Source organism: Chiloscyllium punctatum, chromosome 41 (genome assembly GCF_047496795.1).
Source record: "Chiloscyllium punctatum isolate Juve2018m chromosome 41, sChiPun1.3, whole genome shotgun sequence".
Taxonomy (NCBI): domain Eukaryota; kingdom Metazoa; phylum Chordata; class Chondrichthyes; order Orectolobiformes; family Hemiscylliidae; genus Chiloscyllium; species Chiloscyllium punctatum.
Window position 1 is genome coordinate 47,192,560 of NC_092779.1, and position 22,525 is coordinate 47,215,084.

Consider the following 22,525-nt stretch of genomic DNA (forward strand, 5'->3'; position numbering starts at 1 on the left):
TTGCCCATAGTGTTCAGGGATGTGTCGGTTAGATACATTAGTTAGGGGTCAATGTAGAGTAATGGGAAATGGGTTTGGTTGGGATACTCTTTGGAGGGTCAGTGTGGACCTGTTGGGCCGAAGGGCCTGTTTCCACACTGTAGGGATTCTATGATTTTCAAGGACAGTTACGGATGGGCAATAAATAGCGAGTGTTACCCACATCCTGCGAATCAATTTTAAAATGTTACATGTAACTTGGTATTTAGAAATCAAATTAATCAAAATTACTTTCCAACAGAGCAGTATCCCCGCTGCCATAATCAAGGTGCTCGAACTATTGATATCTGTGGACAACAAGAGTCAATGCAGCAAGAGGCTATGCTTCAAGAGAAATGAGCACATAATTTGATTTGACAAGCATCATGAGTAAGACATAATATGACTTCAAATTCCAATTCAATTATCCTGAAACCTGCTGTTGCAAGTGTATGCAGTATTGGACATTAGCTAACATTAAAGTTAATTTGTCAGTATGTTATGTTAGGCTTGTTCAACTTTCGTGGATGGGATGGGAGGGGAGTGGCATACTTCAATCATTCTCTAACTCGAGGGCCAGTGATTAAACTTAAGAAAGTGAAGGTTTGAGACAATAGTAAGCAAGAATTTCAAAGTAAAAACAATTCCAGCCAATAAATTGATCATTTTAAATTATTAATAAGCAATTTATCAGAGTTTATTGAAGAATTAAGATATATTGTGGAGAAAGGAGACCAATGGATGTACTGTAATGAAGTTTTCAATAGACATCTGGATCGATGCCACATCAAAGATTATTATGGAAAATAAAAGCTCACAGCACATGAAGTACATATTGATATGGTTAGAGGATTGACTGGCTGACCGGAAATAATAGTCATAAATGCATCAGTTTCTGGTTGGCAAGATGTAATGAATGATGTACCAAGAGAATCGGTGCTGGGTCTCAATCTTTAACAATAATATAAAAGAATTGAGTGAAGGGACCAAAGGCATGGTAGCTAAATTTACTGATGACACAAAGGTAGGTAAGAAAATAAGTTGTGAAGAGGACACAAGGAGGCTACAAATGACATAGATAGTTAAGTGAATGGGAAAAGCTCTGATAAACAGTATCATGTATAAAAATGTGAAATTGTTCATTATGGTAGGAAAACTAAAAGTAAACATTTTGTCCACATGTTGAAAGAATACAGAGTTTTGAGATCTAGAGAAATCTATGTGATCTAGTACATGAATCACAAAAGGTAAAGTATGCAGGTAGAGAACCTAATCAGGAGAGCGAACAAAGTTATTGGTTAAAATGAGGGAAATCAAAAGTAGGGAGGTTATATCATTATACAGGGCACTGGGGAGACTGCATCTGGAGTACCATAGACAATTGTATTTCATTGCTTATTTTATTGAATGATACAAATGCGTTGGAAGAAATTCACAGAAGGTTTACAAGACTAATATCTGGGATTTGACAGGTGGATGTAGAAAGGATATTTCCTCCTGTGGCAGATCCTAAAATGAGGAATCAATGTTTTAAAAATAAGCATTTAAGACAGAGATAAGAATTATTTATCATGCAGAGGGTTATGTGTCTGTAGGACTGTCCTTCTCAAAGGGCGCTGTATGCAAAGTTTTTGCTGAGTTAGATCGCTTACCAGTAATCTAATTGATGATTGGCTATTGGGTGTAAATGGAAATGTAGAGTAATCAAATTAACCATGGTCGTATTGAGTGATGAGGAGACTAATCAGTCAGGGGATATTTTGTCTTGGTTGGTCAATGGGAGATCTCCTGGTAAACCCACTCCTGGTACACCAGACATATACACTTGCACCCTCCAACAGGCAACAGCAACTAAAGAGAATTTGAAGAACTTGTACCTTCTCCCTAGCTGAGGATTATTGAGCCCGACTGCAATGTTTATATTGAAACCTTCATTCTGATCAGATGACTCAGCACAGACTCATGTCTGCTATCTCCTACTCCTGTTCCTAATTTATATGCTCATTTATTTCTATTGTGCCATCTCTGCTGACTTTTTAGTCAGTTCAAGTGCACCTACTTCACTGTTTAATTTTAAATGTGTGTATTTTGTTATGTATGATTGATATATTTGCATATATCAAGCATATTATTATGTGTGTGTTATTATAAGCACATTGAACAAGGTGGCTCAATGGTCCATACTGCTACCTCACAGAGTTAGAGATCCAAGTTCAATTCTACCCTCAGGTGACTGTCTGTGTGGGTTTCTGCCAGGTGCTCTGGTTTCTTTCCATGATCCAAAGATGTGCAGGTTAGGTGGATTGACTATGCTAAATTGCCCATTGTATCAAGCGATGTGCAGATTAGGTGGATTATCTATGGGAAGTGCAGGGTCACAGGAATAGGATGGGGTGGGGGGAGGGTCTGGGTAGGATGCTTTTCGGAGGGTCAGTGTGGACTTGATGAGCTGAATGACCTGTTTTCACACTGTAGGGATTATAACTGGGCCATTTCATCTTTGATGCTATTTAGCAATGGAAAAATGAATGCTTTGCAGTTCAACATTTAACTAACTTTGATCCCTGCCCCTGAGCATCTCTGTCTTGAGAAATGCCTCAATGTCTCCAAGATTTTGGGGAAGCAAATTCCAGATTTCTTTACATCTCCTGAGTATTGTTGTTGATAAAAAGGATAGATAGGTTATCGAGGACCTTTACAACTTTGTACTCCAGGGATGGTATGAACGTATAAACCCAAGTTTCTAAAACGCTGCCTGCTGGCAAAACGTAGTAGCAGAAGTGTAAACCCAAAAAAGTTTAACATTCAGGATCTGCATTTTTCCATGCATATGCCTAGAGGCTGTACAGCAGCTATGTACTTTATTCAGAAGAATTTGAGGAGCTAATTTTATTTCCAAAAGCATTAAAATAACAGATTTGGCCCTCATTCCAACAGAAAATGATTGTATTTGCTGTTACAAATGTAAAATACTGCCACACAGCTACAAATCCTTTGTCCAGTTTATCATTATTCAATTATTGTTATAGTGTTTCTGCAGTTGCATCTATTTTTGGGATTTATTAGTTGTTCAGTACCTTGCTTCTGTTGCTATAGATAGTGTTTTTGACAATGTTAGTGTTGTTAGACTTTATGGACCTTTTACTGTTCTTATGGTAAGATAACCAGGTGATAAGCGATATGTTCAGAGAAGGCTGATAGCTGTTGTCATAGAGAATTGTGACCCTTGCAACTCTTTTTCAGTGTTCACGTGTGCCACTAGCTGGATCAGCATTTATTATCCATCCTTTATTGGTACAGCATTTTCATTCCTGGAATGAAACGACGGAACAGATTTCTTTTATTCCTCCCTTGGCCACTTGAAGATTGAAACTTAGACTAATACTACAAATTAAAAATTACGTTAGTTGCCATTTTACATAAACCATGCTGCCTTTCAGTAATAGTCAAGCCAGTTATTGGAAACAGATGTTACCATCTACCACAATGGGATTTCGTAGAACATCAATTTGCGGTTCTGGATTACTAATTGAGTGGCATTACAACTACACCATCATCACATTCTGCATCTATGCAGAGAAAAACAGTCCCATTAACATTTCAACTTCCATTAGTGATGTGACTCAGTGCCTATGCTTCTAGGCACAATTCAAGCTTGTATTTCTTTGGTGTGGGGGAGACAGGAATTGGGACTTTTGTTTAAGATATGCAAGTGCATGGTGCTTTTCTGTAGATGTGCTTGTTTTATTCTTATGAAGATGAACAGTGTGTAACATTAAGTAAACAAAGTGGCTGTGACAATTTCATGCTTTTTTCTCAAATGATCCAGAGCGAATTGTTCCCGTCATGGAGAAATTCATGTGATCATAAAGGCAAAGTTACCAAAAGCAGCAATATTACAAAAACAAAACAGAGTATTAATAAAGTCAAAGTAGATTTACAAAAGTAGTTATGTTTTGGACAACTGTGAAGTTACTCTCCTGGTTACGTGAAGCAATGGAATCCTTCACGTAGCATCCTTAACAAATACACTACCACAGGTTTACACTGGTGGTTCAACTGGAAAAATCACTGTCCAACAAGGCAGTCAGTTGAAAAACGTTTATTTTCAGGAGCATTAGAGAATCAAGCTTGGTCTTAACTGTGCTAGAGTTAAAATGCAATCTGCTTCATAACTGAAATTATGATTTATGGTTCAAAGTCATACAGGGACTCAGTAAAATTCTGTGCTGATCAAGATCAAAATGGCAGTACAATAATTTCAGTTGGCCTCAGTATTCCGCAGCTATGGAGAACTTACAAAGTCTTCAATTACTCTTCAGCTACTGTTGCCTGCTGGAAAGTGCAAGTGTACATGTTTGGTGTAGAGAGTGGTCTTGCTATGAGATCACTGATTGACCAAATGAGACAAAATATTCCCCAATAAATGACATTCTTCTGTAACTTATTGTTTGTGAATGCTAGCTTCAAACAAAACATGGGCTTCACCAGTCACCAAAGAACTCTTGTCAAAATATCAGATGATGGCCTGGCTGTTGTCTTCAGTACAAAGGATGAATGAATAAATAAAATTTGATGCAGGAAAGGCTAAATTGAAAGTCATTATAAATCTATCAGACAGTTATAAAAAGCCTCCTGATTCATGAGTGTCCTTAAGGGAAGGATATTGTGCTTGTTAATGTAGTACAGCCATTCAAGTGGTCAGGCTGTAGTTGGTGGCTAGATTACACTCATGTGCATAAAGGTTATGGTGACCTAGTGGGTCACATTGTTTGTAGAGAGAGACTTCCATAGTTCTCTGCATGACTTGGAACCAAGGATTCATGAATGTGCTATAATTTTAGTTATGAAGCAGATTTCATTTTAACTCTATCAGAATTAGGACCAAATCTGTTACTCTAATGCTGCTGAAAATAATACAGTTCCTCAAATTCTAGTGAATAAAATACATAGCTGCTGTATAGCCTTATGGCATATATATGGAAAGATGCAGATCCTGAATGTTAAACTTTATGGATTTACCCTCTAGTACGTAGCGTCTCCAGAGGAGCGTTTGTGTTAGAAAGTTGGTTATGTAGAATAATGCTCTTCCTGGAGTGCAAAGTTGTAAAATTGCTCTATAGTTGTCCTATTTATTGACAATAATATTCATTCATTATACCTTGAGTATCATGCAATTTTAGGTAAAAACATTAACCCATAAACTAAAGGATTTATGTTGAACTAACATACTCATGTAAATAGACAATAGACAATAGACAATAGATGCAGGAGTAGGCCATTCAGCCCTTCGAGCCTGCACCGCCATTCAATATGATCATGGCTGATCATTCCCAATCAGTATCCTGTTCCAGCCTTATCTCCATAACCCTTGACTCCACTATCTTTAAGAGCTCTATCCAATTCTTTCTTAAATGAATCCAGAGACTGGGCCTCCACTGCCCTCTGGGGCAGAGCATTCCACACAGCCACCACTCTCTGGGTGAAGTAGTTTCTCCTCATCTCTGTCCTAAATGGTCTACCCCGTATTTTTAAGTTGTGTCCTCTGGTTCGGCACTCCCCCATCAGCGGAAATATGTTTCCTCCTGCCAGAGTGTCCAGTCCTTTCATAATCCTATACGTTTCAATCAGATCCCCTCTCAGTCTTCTAAACTCAAGGGTATACAAGCCCAGTCACTTCAGTCTTTCCGTGTAAGGCAATCCTGCCATTCCAGGAATTGACCTCGTGAACCTACGCTGCACTCCCTCAATAGCCAGAATGTCTTTCCTCAAATGTGGAGACCAGAACTGTACACAGTACTCCAGGTGTATGTATTTAATATGTATATGTATATGTATTTAATGCTCAGGTGGTATTTGAACTACAAGTCATGTATATGCAAGACCAGGTAAGGACAGCAGATTCCCCTACCTGCAGGACTTCAGCAGGTGGGTTTTCATGATAAGTTTTTATTCTAGATTTTAAAAAAATTAATTCAGATTCCACCATCTGCCATGAGGGCTTTTGCCCGAAACGTCGATTTCGCTGCTCGTTGGATGCTGCCTGAACTGCTGTGCTCTTCCAGCACCACTAATCCAGTATGGTGGAATTTGACCCTCACTCTCTAGATTGCTAACCTAGTGACATTACTACGATACCACTCCCTCACCCTTTATATGCAGGGAGGAGAAAAGGTGGCATTAACATTTCAGTTTGCTAACCTTTACTCAATTAGTGATGTGTAATGGATTTGAAGCAAATGCAGAGACACAGAAAGAGAGTGAGAATTAAGGCTAAGGCCTGCAATAGGGCAGAGGACAGTGGAGATGAAATTGTGCAATAATTCCACAGAGGATAAATCCTGGTGAAGTTTTTACTGGTAGCTTTTCCTCTTGACCTAGAAAGAGACGGACAGCTAATGGCGAAGGTGCTGTTTTCATGGTCTCCAATTTTATACTCACCTACATATGCTGGTCTGGGGAGGAAGTGTGCAATGCATATAACTCCAACAATAGGCACACTTTCATGTATTATGGTGTTTAGTTAACCCTTCTCATTCTCTTTTGGAATTGAAGTTGATTTGTTTCCACTCCAATTCAATGGGTTTTGAGGTAAGTGCTAAGTCTGATGCTGACTAATAGACTCTCTGCAGGATAATTGGTACCTGAAGAATGGGCAGATAAGGTATTGAACAATTGTGCACTGTCTCTGACACCTCAACTCTGCTCCCATTGAAGATATGTTTGGTTCCTTTCAAATGAACCTTCTCCATTTTGGTGTCCACAAGTCAGGAACTCTCATCAGTTGATGGGGATGGTTTATCTGTAAAGCATCCCTAAAGCATCTGCACTGTCCTTCTAGGAGTCTCCCGCCATGGCTGAGCCTGGAGTAGAACAGTTCCTTCAGGAGCCTGGTGACAGGTCCACAAACGATTATATCTCGATCATGGAAGCTGATTTTGTGTGATTCTTACCTCAATATTTGGCATGTTAGATTCAGTAAGGAAGCAGCTGTTGGAGCAGCTTTCGTCTAAGTGAATTTGCAACTTTCTGTGAAGGGACTGCTGATGGTGCTTCTCCAGTGATGCAAGTTTTTCAAGTCTCTAAAGCAAATCAGGGCATTTGGATCTCTCATGCCCTTTAAACAGTGACTTTAGTATTGGGTTTGAAATTCTTATCCTAAAGTACTCTCTTTCTCACCCAGCTAAACTGTAAACTGGCACACTTCAGGTGCTGGTGAGTTTTGTTGTCTAAGTCTGCCTTCATCAAGGAGAAATTCCCCAGAAATGTGAATTTGTACAAGATATCAGTGTTCTTCTTGCTCCATGTGGGTAGGTGATCAACTGAGAGAGGTATTTGGAAGGGGAACTTAATTTTCTAGGTATTTAGTGAATGACCTGTCTCTCACTTCCTTCAGAGAAAACGTCACCCATTCTGTGGAGCTCAGTTTCTGGGTGAACCTGCACACTGTCATCCTCTGCATTTTGAAACACAACGACTGAGGTTGAAGTGATTTTAGTTTTGATTGAAGACTGTCCAGAGTTAAGCCATTTCCCATCTGTTCTGCAGATTATCTCCACACCTCTGAATAATTTGCTTCTACTTCTGCCCCACCACTCATGGTTTTACTTTAACATAATCATGATCACATTGTCCCCGACAGCATCCTGTATACTTTTGTCTTCCCAGGTGAAGAACATGAGGAGATGTGCAGCTATGGCAGGAGTGTAGCTTCACCATGTTTCAGAATTCTAGCAGAAGTTCCATCTCTCCCCAAAAGGCCCTGTAAACTTTTGACTATTGCAACTACCTGATGATGGAGCAGCGCTCCAAAAGCTGGTGCTTCCAAATAAACCTGTTGGACTACAACCTGGTGTTGTGTGATTTGTAACTTTGTACACCCCAGTCCAACACTGGCATCTTCAAATCATGAATATTTTTTCAGCTTCCATAATAGGGCATTCAAAGTGAACAGGGAAAGGTATTTCACAATGAAGTTGATGGTGTCCAAGTGGAAGCCAGAGTCTTGGCTGATAAGTTCTTCAAAATGTTCTGTCTAGCAAGCACTCGCTATCTCAATGTTGTGTTTTCCTCCATGATTTGGCTTTCAGTGGAAGGAGCACTTGAATACTTGGCCTATGGATCACCTTGACAGAAGAAACTACACATATATTTCTTCAGTATTTGCAAAGAGTTGGATTTCTTGTGGTCTTTCTACTTATCATTTGTTCTTTATACCATGACATTTATGTTGTAGCTACTGTCGTCAGCTGCTTATAGGATTGTTCCTTCTATCTTGACTATTGTAAAGTTTCCAGTTTGTGATAACTTTACACTGATATTTGATATGTCCTGTATCACTTGGTCCTTTTTGGCAAATCAGTCAAATCTTTCCTGGTAAAGAGAGTACTGAAGTTTCTGCCAATGTTTTTTGTGATGGAGGTTGTACTGTAGCTCCTGATGACTAACAGTTGAGAGTTTTGCAATGGAGTACTGACAGTCAAGTGCCCCTTTGGAAGCTTTAATGTTAATTTTTTTGTAGCATTGATTTTGTTGTTTTCTTTGTTTATGGACAGGCAGATGGAGATGGTAGATTAGACAAGGTTACATCAGCACCTAATGTAGCACAGTCAAATATACCTCCCTGTAATCCCTTGCCAGATGAGGTTGAGCAAGTGCCAATGTTTAACAGTGGGTGTTGCCATAGGATCTTGTGTTTGGCTCATTCGTGGGACAGTTGTTATAGAGTCATAGAGATGTACAGCATGGAAACAGACCCTTCAGTCCAACTTGTCCATGCGGACCAGATATCCCAACCGAATCTAGTCCCACCTGCCAGCACCCAGCCCATATCCCTCCAAACCCTTTCTATTCATACACTCTCTTTTATATCTTTCCCCTCTCACCCTAAACCTATGCCCTCTGGTTCTGGACTCCCTGGCCCCAGGGAAAAGACTTTGTCTATTTATCCTACCCATGCCCCTCATAATTTTGTAAACCTCTATGAGGTCACTCCTCAGCCTCCGATGCTCCAGGGAAAACAGCCCCAGCCTCTTCCTGTGGCTCAAACCCTCCAACCCTGGTAACATCCTTGTAAATCTTTTCTGAACCCTTTCAAGTTTCACAACATCTTTCTGATAGGAAGGAGACCAGAATTGCATGTAATATTCCAACAGAGGCCTAACCAATGTCCTGTACAGCCGCAACATGACCTCCCAACTCCTGTACTCAATACTCTGACCAATAAAGAAAAGCATACCAAACGCCTTCTTCACTATACTATCTACCTGTGACTCCACTTTCAAGGTGCTATGAACCTGCACTCCAAGGTCTCTTTGTTCAGCAACACTCCCCAGGACCTTACCATTAAGTGTATAAGTCCTGCTAAGCTTTACTTTCCCAAAATGCAGCACCTCGCAAGTTATGTTCTAGATATTTTGTTAGGAGGAGGACTCCATTAGAGGTGGCATTCCCTATCCTTCCATGCCAATCAGAGTTCTGTTCGAGTTTACATTGAAATCTCCAAGGAGGATCAGTTTATCCCCTGCTGGGACCAGAACTAAAGATTACTCAAGTTCAGTGTAGAATGCCTTCTTGATGTCATCAGTTGCTTCAAGTGTAGCAACACACGCAGTAATGACAGTGACATGCTGATTCCTCATTAGTCGAGAGTGTGGTGCAGGAAAAGCACAGCAGGCCAGGCAGCATCTGAGGAGCAGGAGAATCGAGGTTTCGGGCTTATGCCTGAAACCTCGATTCTCCTGCTCCTCGGATGCCCCTTAACCTGCTGTGCTTTTCCAGCATCACACTCTCGACTCTGATCTCCAACAGCTGCAGACCTCACTCTCTCTAGTTGATTCTGCATTAAGGTGAACTGGGCAGTCACAGAGCATTGTTTCTCCCACAGGGAAAGCTGTTGAGGTCCCAGACAAGTTGATTTTTGGTGTTGAAGCTCACCACATGGAGGTATAATTCTCCTTTGGAAAACCCCACTGGAAATTGGATGCCATCTGCCTTATTCATTGGTCTTCTCTTGAACATTTTGTCTCGTTCAAGATGGCAACATCAGTGTTAGGGATTTCCAAGTAATGACTATTGTGTAGTGCTCAGACTCGTCACAGTTTGGACTATCCATGAGCATGTTGACATCCCAGATTCCAAACTGAATCTTGATGAGTGGTGCTCGATTGTTCATGGTTTTAATTTCCTGTGGAGCAGTCATTGCACGTCAACCACACAGTTTCAAGAGCAAGGAACCTTGGTCAAACTGGAAGGATATTCTGAGATAACTGCAGACAAGCACAGTGTGAGACATTAACATAGTAAGTTTCGTGTACACAGCTGTGTGTGACTCCATGGGCAGGACAGACTGAAGCCGAAAAATCAGTAATTATATCTAGAGGATATCAGCAGGAGACTGACGACAGTCTCTCAATCATTCCAGTGCTGGAGAAGGACAATAGGCTGACCTGAGATACTTTAAATATCGCATTTTTATCAGATACCTACACACGCTAACACTCGAGAATTCATTGTATGACCACAAGGCAATGAAACTGCTGTCCAGTTTGTGGCAAAATTAAAAGTAATTCCAGTCATGAATGAGACTTAATTGTGACATATTGCAAACTAATTAATTCTATTTGCTATAAATTCTGTGTCTTACAATCTTATTCTCCACAATCACCTGATGAAGAAGCAGCGCTCCTAAAGCTAGTGCTTCCAAATAAACCTGTTTGACTATAACCTGGTGTTGTGTGATTTTTAACTAAATAATTATATCAATGTACAGGGGGCTGATGTGAATGTGTTGCCATAAATGGTAATTTGAAGAATTAGACATGCTGACATTGAAATGCATGGTGGTGGGGGTGAGAAAAGTTGTGTGATATCTCCAGAATCTTCATTGAGTTATCAGCTGGTTGGCAAACCTTGCATGGTTGGGCTGGATGTCAGTTGGATTCTAATATGTGTCAATCAAACCTTGCCTTTCACAGGATGACCTGAGTGCCGGGAAGGTCCAGAAAATTAAAGAGCGATTTATGTCAGCTTATGATGTCACTGCGGATGGAAGGCTGCAAATCCAGGAGGTAATCACATGTTACTAACTCCAGCTCAGTGTCTGTTCAGTGCAAGTCATGCAGATAAGTTATGAGGACTTGGAGTGGATTACTTACAGTGTGGAAACAGGCCCTTCAGCCCAACAAGTCCACACCGCCCCGCCGAAGCGCAACCCACCCAGACCCCTACATTTACCCCTTACCTAACACTATGAGCAATTTAGCATGGCCAATTCACCTGACCTGCACATCTTTGGACTGTGGGAGGAAACCGGAGCACCCGGAGGAAACCCACGCAGACACAGGGAGAACGTGCAAACTCCACACAGTCAGTTGCCTGAGGCGGGAATTGAACCCAGGTCTCTACGGATCATAATGGGATGATTTGCTTTTGATTTTTAGGTTGTTTAAAGCAGCTGGTAGAATAAATAGTAAGAAACTATTTCCTCCTGTGGTGAGGATAGCACAAAGAGGCAGAACTTTAAAACTGGAGTGAAGCCAGAGTGGGCTAGCACCAGGAAGCATATTTTCACCAATAAAGCCATAGGAATCTGGTGAGTTCTCACTCACAAGGCTGTCGAGGCTTGGTTAATTCAATGTTTCAAAATTCAGATTTTTCAGGTCAAGAATTCAATAGGATTTTGATCCAAAGCTGGTAAATAGAGTCACTGATTAATGGAATGGGCTTGAGAGACTGAATGCCTTATATATGTTCTTCTGTTCCTTAAAACCCGTTTCACTATCGTCAGCCATTTTAGAAAATTAAATCACGTTAAGAAAACCTGAGAAATTTCCATGCTGTTTGGCTTTGCTGTACTATTTGAGTATGTTTTATATGACTTGAATAATGTTCATGACAGCATAAAGAATTGTTGAGGAATTACTTGATTGTATGAGGGAACTAGATTAACATGAATAAAGCACTCATTCTCCTTCAGTGGTTTATATATTAATCTTTAATGTGTAAATTATATCAATTCAGAGTGTGGTAGAATACAATTCTGCTGATACAAGTGGCCTAAGTGCCTTATGGATGCCCCATTCTTGAGTTGCTAGATCTTTTCAAAATCTCTCAATTTAGCACAGTGCAGTGCCACTCAACTCAATAGAGGTAATGCCCATTGTGAAGGCAAGACTTCAGCTACAAAGAACTTTGCAGTGGCTGCACTTATCAATACTGTCATGGACAGATGCATCAACTACAGATAGTTTGATGAGGACAAGCTCAAGTACATTTTTCCCTTTTAGATTTCCTCATTAACAGCCAAAGGCCCAAACCACAACCTATGTCCTTTAGTCCTTGCTCTCTTTAGTCAGTGGTAATGCTATCCAGCCACATTCTGTAATGGACATTGAAATCTCCCAAACTAGAGTACGTTTAGTGCTCTCACCACCCTCAACGGGGTGTTCAACATGAAAGTGCACCATTTAATCAGCTGAAGGGGGTCACTAGGTGGTAAATCATAGGAGGTTTACTTGCCCACGTTTGATGTAATGCCACAACTTCAGTGGGTCCAGAGTCAGTGTTGAGGACTCCCAAGGGCAATCCCTTTCCAACAGCATTCTCCAGGTGGATCTGTTTTGTTGGTGGTATAGGACATACTCAGTAATGGTGGTAGTCTTTGTAAGGTATGGTTTTGTGAGAATGACTGTGTCAGAATGTGGCATTAATGCTGTGGGACAGGTCTTTCAACTTTGGCTCAGAGGATTTTATAGGGTCAACAGGGCTGTCTGTGCTGTGATCACATTTGGTACTTTGGTCAATGCCAGAAGATTTATTTTGATTTCATTTTTTAAAATCAGATTTTGCAGCAGTTAGATACAACTGAGTGGTTTGCTAGGCCATTTCAGAGGATACTTAAGAGTAAAACACATTGCTTTAGTTCTGGAGTCAAATGTGGGCTGATAAGGTGACTCTGGCAGACAACAGTGAACATTGAATACATTCACTGCTCACAATGGGGTCTCCTCGTCATTAAGGAAATGAAGTGTAGAAGTGGTGACTCTTTCGTAGGATACGTACGTTCCGAGTACTTTGCAGAACACCCACGTTCTGTCCACAAAAACAATCCTGACCTTCCAGTTGTTTGCCACTTCAACACAATCACATGTTCCCTGGCCAGCATCTCTGTCTCAGGCTTGCTACAATGCTCACTCAGTGAAGCTCAGTACAAAATGGAAGAACAGCACCTCATTTTCCACTCAGGAACTTTACAGCCTTCAGGATACAACATTAGGGCTTGAGCTGTCCCATGTCCTTTTCTCTAAATCCCTAACCCCACACACCAGGCCTTGTCATCTCATTGTCTGCTCTTATGCACATCATATTGTTAGCCACTAACAATCCCCAATAATAGTTATTCACTCTCCTAGCCTGCTTGTTATCCATGTCTTTGTTCTTGTCTCTCTTTGAGCTCTATCACCACCTACTGTTTACTCCTTATCCTCTGATCCCTACCATATCTTCTGCATGAAAACCAACATTTTCCTAGCTACCGTCATTTCTGAGGAAAGGTCACTGGATCCAAAATGTTAACTCTGATTTCTCTCCACAGATACTGTCAGACCTGCTGAGCTTTTCCAGCAGTTTTTGTTTTTGTTTCTGATTTCCAGCCCCTGCAGTTCTTTTGGTTTTTATTAACGAATGAGATTTTTGTTGACACCACTTGGCAAAGGTTTTATGATCACGATAAAACTAGATATTATTTCCAGATTTATTAATTCATTTTAATTCTCTCATGAGTGGATTTGAACTCATATCCCCAGTGTACGAGGTTGGATCTCTGGATTACTAGCCCAGTGCCAGCGCCGCTGCCAGAGTTCCTGTCGAATTTCCTTCCAACTGTATGAGCCTTTCTATCAATGTCTGGAACTGGAAACCAAGACTGTAATTGGCGTGCTGGCACTGATTACTGTCCATGCAACCTTGAAGTGGCTGCACAAATGCAATGTCGACCATCACCTCTCTGGTCGATATTTAAATCTGTGTCCTTTCACTTTAAAGGCTAACAGGGCTGTCATGTTATAGAAACTTATCATCAAAATGGAGTTGAATATTTAGTTCTGATTGAAATATGTTGTCAACATTTATTTAGTTAAGCAGTCCATAATTGATATGTAAAAAAAACTTCACTATGTCCACTGTTATGTAAAGGAAGAGGAGTAATCATGGGCCCTTGCACGTAGGATCTAAGACCTTCACAGTTTTTAAATAACAAATGCAGAATGTCTAACCTTATATCCCTGCTCTGAAATTTTCACAAACTACACTCTTTCTCCGATATAATGTATTTCCTTAAATGCTCCCAGCAAACCCCTTTAATTTGGAGAGACCATAGTGACATTTGACTTAAATCAGTTCTACGTCAGCTGCCCAATATCTTATCAATTTCCTGAGTTTTGGCAGGATCCAGTTGGGAAAACTAGAACATACAATGTAGATACTAGACATCTGGGTAAATACTTCTGAATACTTATAAATTTTTATTTTTTGGTGACCATCTAATATTGATGATCTCTAGTTGTATTCCTCTTCACAAATGGAAATACACTATCTTTGTGAGTGTGTTATTGAAACCTTTCATAATTTCAAAGACCTTTATTAGGACACTCTTCAATTTTCTCTTTTCAAGAGAAATGAGACTGAGGTAGTTCATCTTACTTTCTTAAGTATAACCTTACACGTTTATTTCATCCTTGTAAATCTTCAATACATCCCCTCAGTGTCTTAATATTGTCTTATAATCTAGAGACCAAAACATTACACAGTGCTTGAAGTGTGGTCTATCCAAGATTTGGGATGCATTTAGCATAGCTTCTTCATTGTTCACTTCTATCCTGCTAGAAATGGTTCCTGAGACTTGGTTTGCCTTTTATGTGGCCATCCTAACCTATGCCACTACTTTTTGGAAAAAAAGCAGTAAGTGCTAGAAATACTTAGTTCACAACCTGAAATATTGCACTGAATTTTTTCACTTTTGGCAAAGGCTTTTGATTGAAATTCATGGCTGGTAGTCAGCAATAGCACATGTCAACTTTTCTCAACCAATTCCCCACTCTTCAGCTCTTAATTATGAAGGTGACCCCTTGGGTGACCACCTGATGCTGTCATGTGACAAAATAGGCAGATGTGCTCGCTTACACATTCCCAGCATACATAACCTTCAGTCCCATCATAACATTATATACTGCCAATTTGTGGAGGCTTGGATTTAACATTAATTCAGTTTAGGTCATCATTTTGATTTGGTTTGAATGGCAAGAGAGCATGTTTTGAAGTTCACTCAGATTTTTTGTCAAAGGCAAAGGCAGAGCTTGAGTTTGCTTTCTTATTGCAAACACTGAACAGAAATCAAACTATACGTGGAAAATATCGTGATTAGAGGTAGAGGCAATTAAAGATTTGACTTGTTGACCCTTAATCCAATGCAAAGCAAAATTTCTATCCAACTGTTTCACATTCTGTAACTCCTTATACTGATGTATAAGGTGATGATTCTTAACAGGGTTCACGTTCACGTTCATGTTACACTGGCTCCTCTACTCTATTGACATCAGACACATTTAATGGGTGGAGACAAGAGGTTCTGCTATAGATTTCAGAAGGAGCAGATTGGTCAGTTCTGGCTCCCTACGCTCCTAATAATTATGCCTGACCAGAAATAGGTGTATTTACTTCTATCATGCAATAAACCTTCTGTTTATCTAACATCAGTGCCTATTGTGTAGATATTTAATAGTCTGTCTACCACAAATCCCTGAATAGGTCCAAGACAAAGCAACAACAAAGGCAGTGAACTATCTCAAGCAATCCTGACCCAATACCACATACTGGCAGAGGTAGCAAATGCCACACAGTACCAAAGGTGGTTATTGGGGGATAAAACTATATAGTTGCAGCAATGTGGACCTGACACCCACCACAAAAAGAAAAATCACTCTAACAATTTAAGAGCATTGCTGCTTTAAAAAGGTACAGTCAGTTGGCTGCTGAAATGCAAGCTCAGCTCTTCAAAGACAAAACTTCATTTGGAAACTAGTCGGAAATGCTGGGACCATGAGTTGTGATGAGGAAAAGCGAAAAAAGTCCATCACATTTAGAAAATACAGAACCCTTGGTGAATGTGCTCTCTATGGGGAACAACTGAAGGTACACAAAGGTAAAGTTAGATATCCCTAGGGGAAAAATTACAAAATAATGTACAAAGACGAGAAAGGAAAGGCAAAGTGTACAATAGAAAGTTCTCACCCCTCAGAATGAGCATAGCCGCCATTGGCAATCAACTCACAAGAGGATGCTACAGCAAGGAGCAGTGAAAGGGACAGAAAAGAAATTTAAACCAGGCCTACAGATTGGGAAAGTCCTCAGTTTATTTCTGCTCAAAATGAGTAAGTTCAAAGAAATCTAGTGAAAGTCTATCAGAAGAACAAACGTCAGGGAAAAAAAATAATTTTAACTGCATAATAATTAATTAAGCCATAATTTTAGCAGCAAGATTTAAAAGATCAGAGAAAGAACAGGTACAGGAGCAGATAAATAGATTGTGTGTGAATTAATCCTCAGTTTAAATGCAGTTGGTACCATTCTACTTTGCTGTGTTCTTAAAGAAGCAGCTCACTTTGGGGTCAAACTGCAATTATGCTAAAACTGAACTAAACAACTTCTCAACACTGCTGCAGAGAAAATGTAAAATGCTCATAAGAGTGCAGATTAATTTTGGCATGCAAACTCTGCTGTTGTGAATTCCTTGTTATTGGCCTTATGGATGTAAAATGGTGTCATAAATGCACAAGTCAGTGCTACCATCAGTCCATTTGCACTCAATGGTCAATATTTTTAATTGATGGAAATGATTACCATCAACCTAACAGCCAGGACCTGTACTAAAGAACACCCAAACACTCAGACTATTCTCATCCATATTAACTCTAAGGCTAATTGTTTGGTGTTAATCAGGATAATAGAGCATCGAAAGAAGCACTTAGCCCATCAGACCCAGGCTCAATACAAAAACTCTTTGAGCTATTTTTGTGAGGTTAGTCGTGATGTTTACCAATGTTAAATATTAAATGACGTAAAACTGATCTTGGAACACAAGCACAGAACTCAATTTCTAGATTCTTTTTTGAATAAAAATATATTGAGATTCTGTGATCTGACATTTAATCTTTTAAATCTGCAGTTGGCAAATATGATCCTGCCTGAAGATGAAAACTTTCTTCTGCTATTCCGCCGTGAGACTCCATTGGACAATAGTGTGGATTTCATGCGGGTAGGTAACCAGCCTCTGGGTTAGAAACGGAGGCTGATTTATACATAGCCCATAGTAAACTGTGGGATAAAACTCGTATACATAATGTATTCAGGCATTGAGTTAACAAATGCTGTAACACTTCACTTATTTATTACACGAGAGCAGAGACTGATTTTCTTTTGAATGGGCTCACCTCAGGGCCATAGTTAGTATAAAAGTTAGTTCTTTGTGCTATGAAGCATTCACATAGCTCCCCTCTGAACCCTTTCTAAGGTCACTAAAACACCATTACATGGGTGTATCAGAGCTGGACACAATACTCAACGTGTGGTCTGACCAGCTACAAAATGGTATGCTTTGATTTATATTTTATGGATCTATTCATATATCCCACTACCTTGTTAGTTTAACTAATGCTTCTCTACTTTGGACATGAAGCTTCAATGATCTGTGCATAAAAACAACAAAACCTTTTTCTCAATTGAACCATTTCAGTATTGTGCCTTATAAATTATGAATGTTCTTTGTGTTGATCCACTGAAAATGCTCGATACCATATTTATCGAAGTTAACTGCTATAGCCCCCTCCCTAGCAAAGTCTTTTTGCATGTAATTGCACCCCCCCTACCATCTAAAATCTTGCACATCATCTGCAGGCTGCCTGTACATGAAACACTTTATTAAAGATAGTGAAGTGTAGAAGTTTGAAGAGCAGTCTCTGGGCAACAGTCACAGTAATGTGTCTCCAAACTGAACTACATTTGTTAACTGCAGCTTTTTAGTAAAAAGATTAGAGTTAATTGCTCATAAAATATCTCAAAATTCCATTGATCTAACCTGGGTCGTTTTGAGTCTGTGATGGTTGTATTCAAACAATTGATGCACTTGTGTATTCTTATGTCTGTTGTAGTGCTACTCTTACATTAATCCACAACATGACTTTTGCCTCAGAAACAACAAATAACCATGGTGTCCTGCACGTGAGCAAAATGCAGGAAGCCCTGCAGGAAGTGGACTTGTGTTGACATTGGTGAAGTCAGAATCAAGTTTGGTTCTAACTCCACCCCTGAGGTATACATGAACACTATCACCTACAAATAGCCCTGCAAGTTGTTCCGCAGCATGAATAAGAAATACTGTATATCTTTATTTCTTCGTCACTGGGTCAAAGTCCTAGAACCCCCTACCCAACGGCCCTGTGAGAATACCTGGCAGGGAGAGGACAGGAAGGGATTCAAGAAGGTGGTTGGTCCATCACCGTCTTTTCTAGAAGTGTTAAGGATGGGCACCCACTTCTGGCTTTGCCAGTGATGTCCACAACCCAATAATGAACAAAAAAACAGCTTGCACCTATATTGGGAGAAGTGGAAGACATTCACCAATGCTTATCCCTGAGACAGCGTGACTATTTTAACAGTGCTTTTTATGGAACTTGCTCAACACAAACTGGCTGCCATCATTTTCTGTATTACAACAGGAATGCTTTGTTGGATTTTGAATTTCCTGAGGTCATGAAAGGTGCTTTATATGACAAGTCTGTTTTTAAACCACCATGAATTAGCATGAACTACACTTTGGTACCCAAAGTTGTACTGGAAAAAATCAAAAGTGCAAGGTCAATGGATCCAGATTCTGATTTCAATGCCTGACTGCAAAAGATCCAAACTGACTGAAATTGTTTTCAGAGTGATCTGTCTAATCTTGATTCAAGGTTGTCTCATTCAAATTTCTGTTGATTCAACTTTTAGCGCTGAAGACTTACTATGTTGTTCGAATTGTTTTACATGGCTCAAATTACTAAATTAAAACAAAATGATTTCATATTATCAGTAGTTGTTCAGACACATGTTGAGAAATTTGTGGATTTCAGTCAAATTTAATAATAAGTCTTGAAGTCATTGGTGGTTAAAGTAATAATTGGACCAAGAATTAAGATATAATCACATTGGAAGTCAATGCTTAATGGATGATGCATGACTCCTGCTTTGTACATCTATTGTAAGATTATAAATCTGATTGGTGCTGGAGTCTCCAAAACAATTACTTCCCCTGTTGTCCTTTTCAGATCTGGCGTAAATATGATGCAGACAGCAGTGGATATATTTCAGCCACTGAACTCCGAGTAAGTCACCTCTTGAGAGGAAACACAAATGTTATTCAAGTGATAGCGTGTTATGTGTAACATTTTCCACTGGAAACAATTTTTTCACAAGTTGGCTAGTTAGTGGCTAGAGGACAGATTCTCTAAACTGGATAGCCAATAGAAAGTTGTTCAGGTCTGGTTCAAGTTAAAAATCACACAACACCCGGTTATAGTCCAACAGGTTTATTTGGAAGCACTAGCTGTTCAGGTCTGGTTCATGAGACAAATGCCCTATCTGTCTATTTTAAACACTTCAATTTAGAAATGGCCTCACTAGCCAGGCTAACATGGTGATGGAGATCCTCCCCAGGGTATTTCTAGCTGTAGCCATGGCCAAACAGGTGACAGAGACTTATCAAGGTCTAACAGAGATGCTAACTCATTGGCCCTCTGTCGGGGGGGGCTTCCAGCAGCTAGCCTAGTTTCTGACAGCTTGGAGGACGCACAGGCCATCTGGAAACTTCCAGCCAGCCTCTGACAATAGGCCTAAATGTCCCATTAACCCTACTCAATTATTTATCCCTCTTGCGGCTGGTAGCTCTTCAGCCATCCCACTTTCAGAAAAATGGCCCAGGGTGGGATGGTGCTAGCACGCCTGCCAACAGCGTATGTGCTGCTTTCATACTCTCACCCTGTGACCCTGATTGTTGTAGGAGCATCTTCCTCTCTGTCCCCTCATTAGATAATCTGTGATTCACAAAATGTACAGGAAAAGAGCCCTTCAACCTGAGCTGTGCCTCCATGTTGGTACTTTCGTTTTAATGAGCAGGTTATGGGTTCAAGCCCCCACACCGGAGATTTGTGCAGCAAATTTACCTTCACACTTCAGTACAGTGTGAAGGAGCACTGCACTGTTTGCTATAAATTCTGTGTCTTACAATCTTATACTCACAACCACCTGATGAAGAAGCAGCGCTCCAAAAGCTAGTGCTTCCAAATAAACCTGTTGGACTATAACCTGGTGTTCTGTGATTTTTACACCCCAGTCCAACACTTGCACCTCCACATTACCCGCACCCGCACCAACCAACCCAACCATCCAATGGCTGAACACTTTAACTCCCCCTCCCACTCCGCCAAGGACATGCAGATCCTTCCGTCTCATCTTCTGCCTAGGAACTCTCCAACCACACGGGATGAATGTAGATTTCTCCAGCTTTCTCATTTCCCCTCACCCCCCCACCTTATCTCAGTCCCAATCCTCTTGACCTGCAATCAGCACCGCTCTCTTGACCTGCAATCTTCTTCCCGACCTCTCCGCCCCCACCCCCTCTCTGGCCTATCACCCTCACCTTCACCTCCTCCCACCTATCGTATTCCCAGCACCCCTCCTCCAAATCCCCTCCCCCATACCTTTTATCTCAGCATGCCTGGCACACCAGCCTCATTCCTGAAGAAGGGCTTATGCCCGAAGCATCGATTCTCCTGCTCCTCGGATGCTGCCTGGCCTGCTGTGTTTTTCCAGCATCACATTTTTCACCTCCACATTATGCATTGTCAGAGGTTCTATCCATCATCTTAAATGAGAGGCTCCATCTGTCTCCATGATCACCTGGCCCAGTTTTGAAGATAATCAGAATTTAGAATCCCATACAGTGTGAAAACAGGCCCTTCGGCCCAACAAGTCCACACCGACCTTCCAAAGAGTAACCCACCCAGACCCATTCCACTCCCCTATATTTATCCATGACTATTAAACTACACGATGGGCAACTTAGCATGGCCAATTCACCTGATCTGCACATCTTTGGACTGTGGGAGGAAACCGGAGCACCCGGAGGAAACCCACGCAGACACGGGGAGAATGTGCAATCAAACTCAGGTCCCTGGCACTGTGAGGCAGCAGTGCTAACCACTGTGCCACCATGCTGTCCTGTGGTGGTAACCACGGTGTTCTCCCAGATGTGCTGTTAATATTTATCCTTCAAACAGCATAACATGAAAATACTATGTAACCATTTGAATATGTTAAATGTGAGATCTTCCTCTGCACTTGATTGAGTGTCAGTTCTGACATTACAACAAAAAAAGGCAGTTCAAAATTCGTGAATTGTCTATAAGGCAATTTGGTCTGAGGTCATGAAAAGATTGTAGTCATTCACCTTTCAGAACAAGTTTTATAATTTATGATGGCTGCTTTATCTTTTAAAATTATAAACACTAAATAAGTAATAAAGATCTGATCATTCTTAAAAAATAGAAAATTAACTCATACTTCTTTGAATTTAGTGCTTAAAATGTATTTGTTCAGTACTATTGTACTTCTGTGTTTAAAATAATTTGTTACAGTACGGTTCCTCTAATTCTCTGTTTTACGGCTTCATTTTATAACAGGCTAATATGTTGCAAAGTTAGGAACCTATTGATTTGAATCTTATGGTCTGTGCATTATGTATCCTCTAGAATTCCTAATATCAGTCATTACACTGGGTCAATACATAGAGTTTATGATCAGGTTGTAGGCTTTATGGTGAATGCATTGTACTTATGATGATTGCTTAGAGTTATGGTTAGCATACAAGTTTACAGTCAGTATGGAAGTGTTACAGGTCAGTGTGCAGAGTTTATGGACGGGGCAGAAGATGTGTGACTCAGTGCATAGATTATATGTCTCAGTCACAGCATTATTACAGTGCAGGAGGAAACCATTCTCTATATGACCATTGCTTAAATCAACTCTCCTGTCTTCTTCCTATAATCCTACATAATGTTTCTTTTCAATAGAAGGCTATTCCTATTTAATGCATCAATTGAACCTGCCTCTACCACACACTCAGGCAGTGCAATCCACTTGCTATGTGACAATATCTCCTGTTAACACTGGGACAGTGCCTTGTGAATCAAGCCTTGCTATTCCCAAATTTTAAAGATTTTTCTTCAACTTGGACACATTGTCCCAAACTTACCTGACATTCAGATTAAGATTGATAGAAAGTATGGGCCAATTTCTTAAAAGAATTAAAACAAGAATTATTATTTATTACAAGTAATTGGGCTAATGCTACAGGTAAGAGATGTAAACCATTGGCATATGACATTACTAACTAAACTCTAATCTCCTTATATATTTC

General features: G+C 40.2%; 1 protein-coding gene across 1 annotated transcript in view; it reads left to right on the forward strand.

The window, feature by feature from the left end:
• Window positions 1-22,525, forward strand: part of scgn (secretagogin, EF-hand calcium binding protein) — a 59,930-nt gene that overhangs the window by 11,082 nt on the left and 26,323 nt on the right. Inside the window, exons 3-5 of the mRNA XM_072560848.1 lie at window positions 10,995-11,087; window positions 17,240-17,329; window positions 19,377-19,433. Coding sequence (XP_072416949.1) covers window positions 10,995-11,087; window positions 17,240-17,329; window positions 19,377-19,433 — 240 coding nt within the window. The remainder of the gene's footprint in view (window positions 1-10,994; window positions 11,088-17,239; window positions 17,330-19,376; window positions 19,434-22,525) is intronic.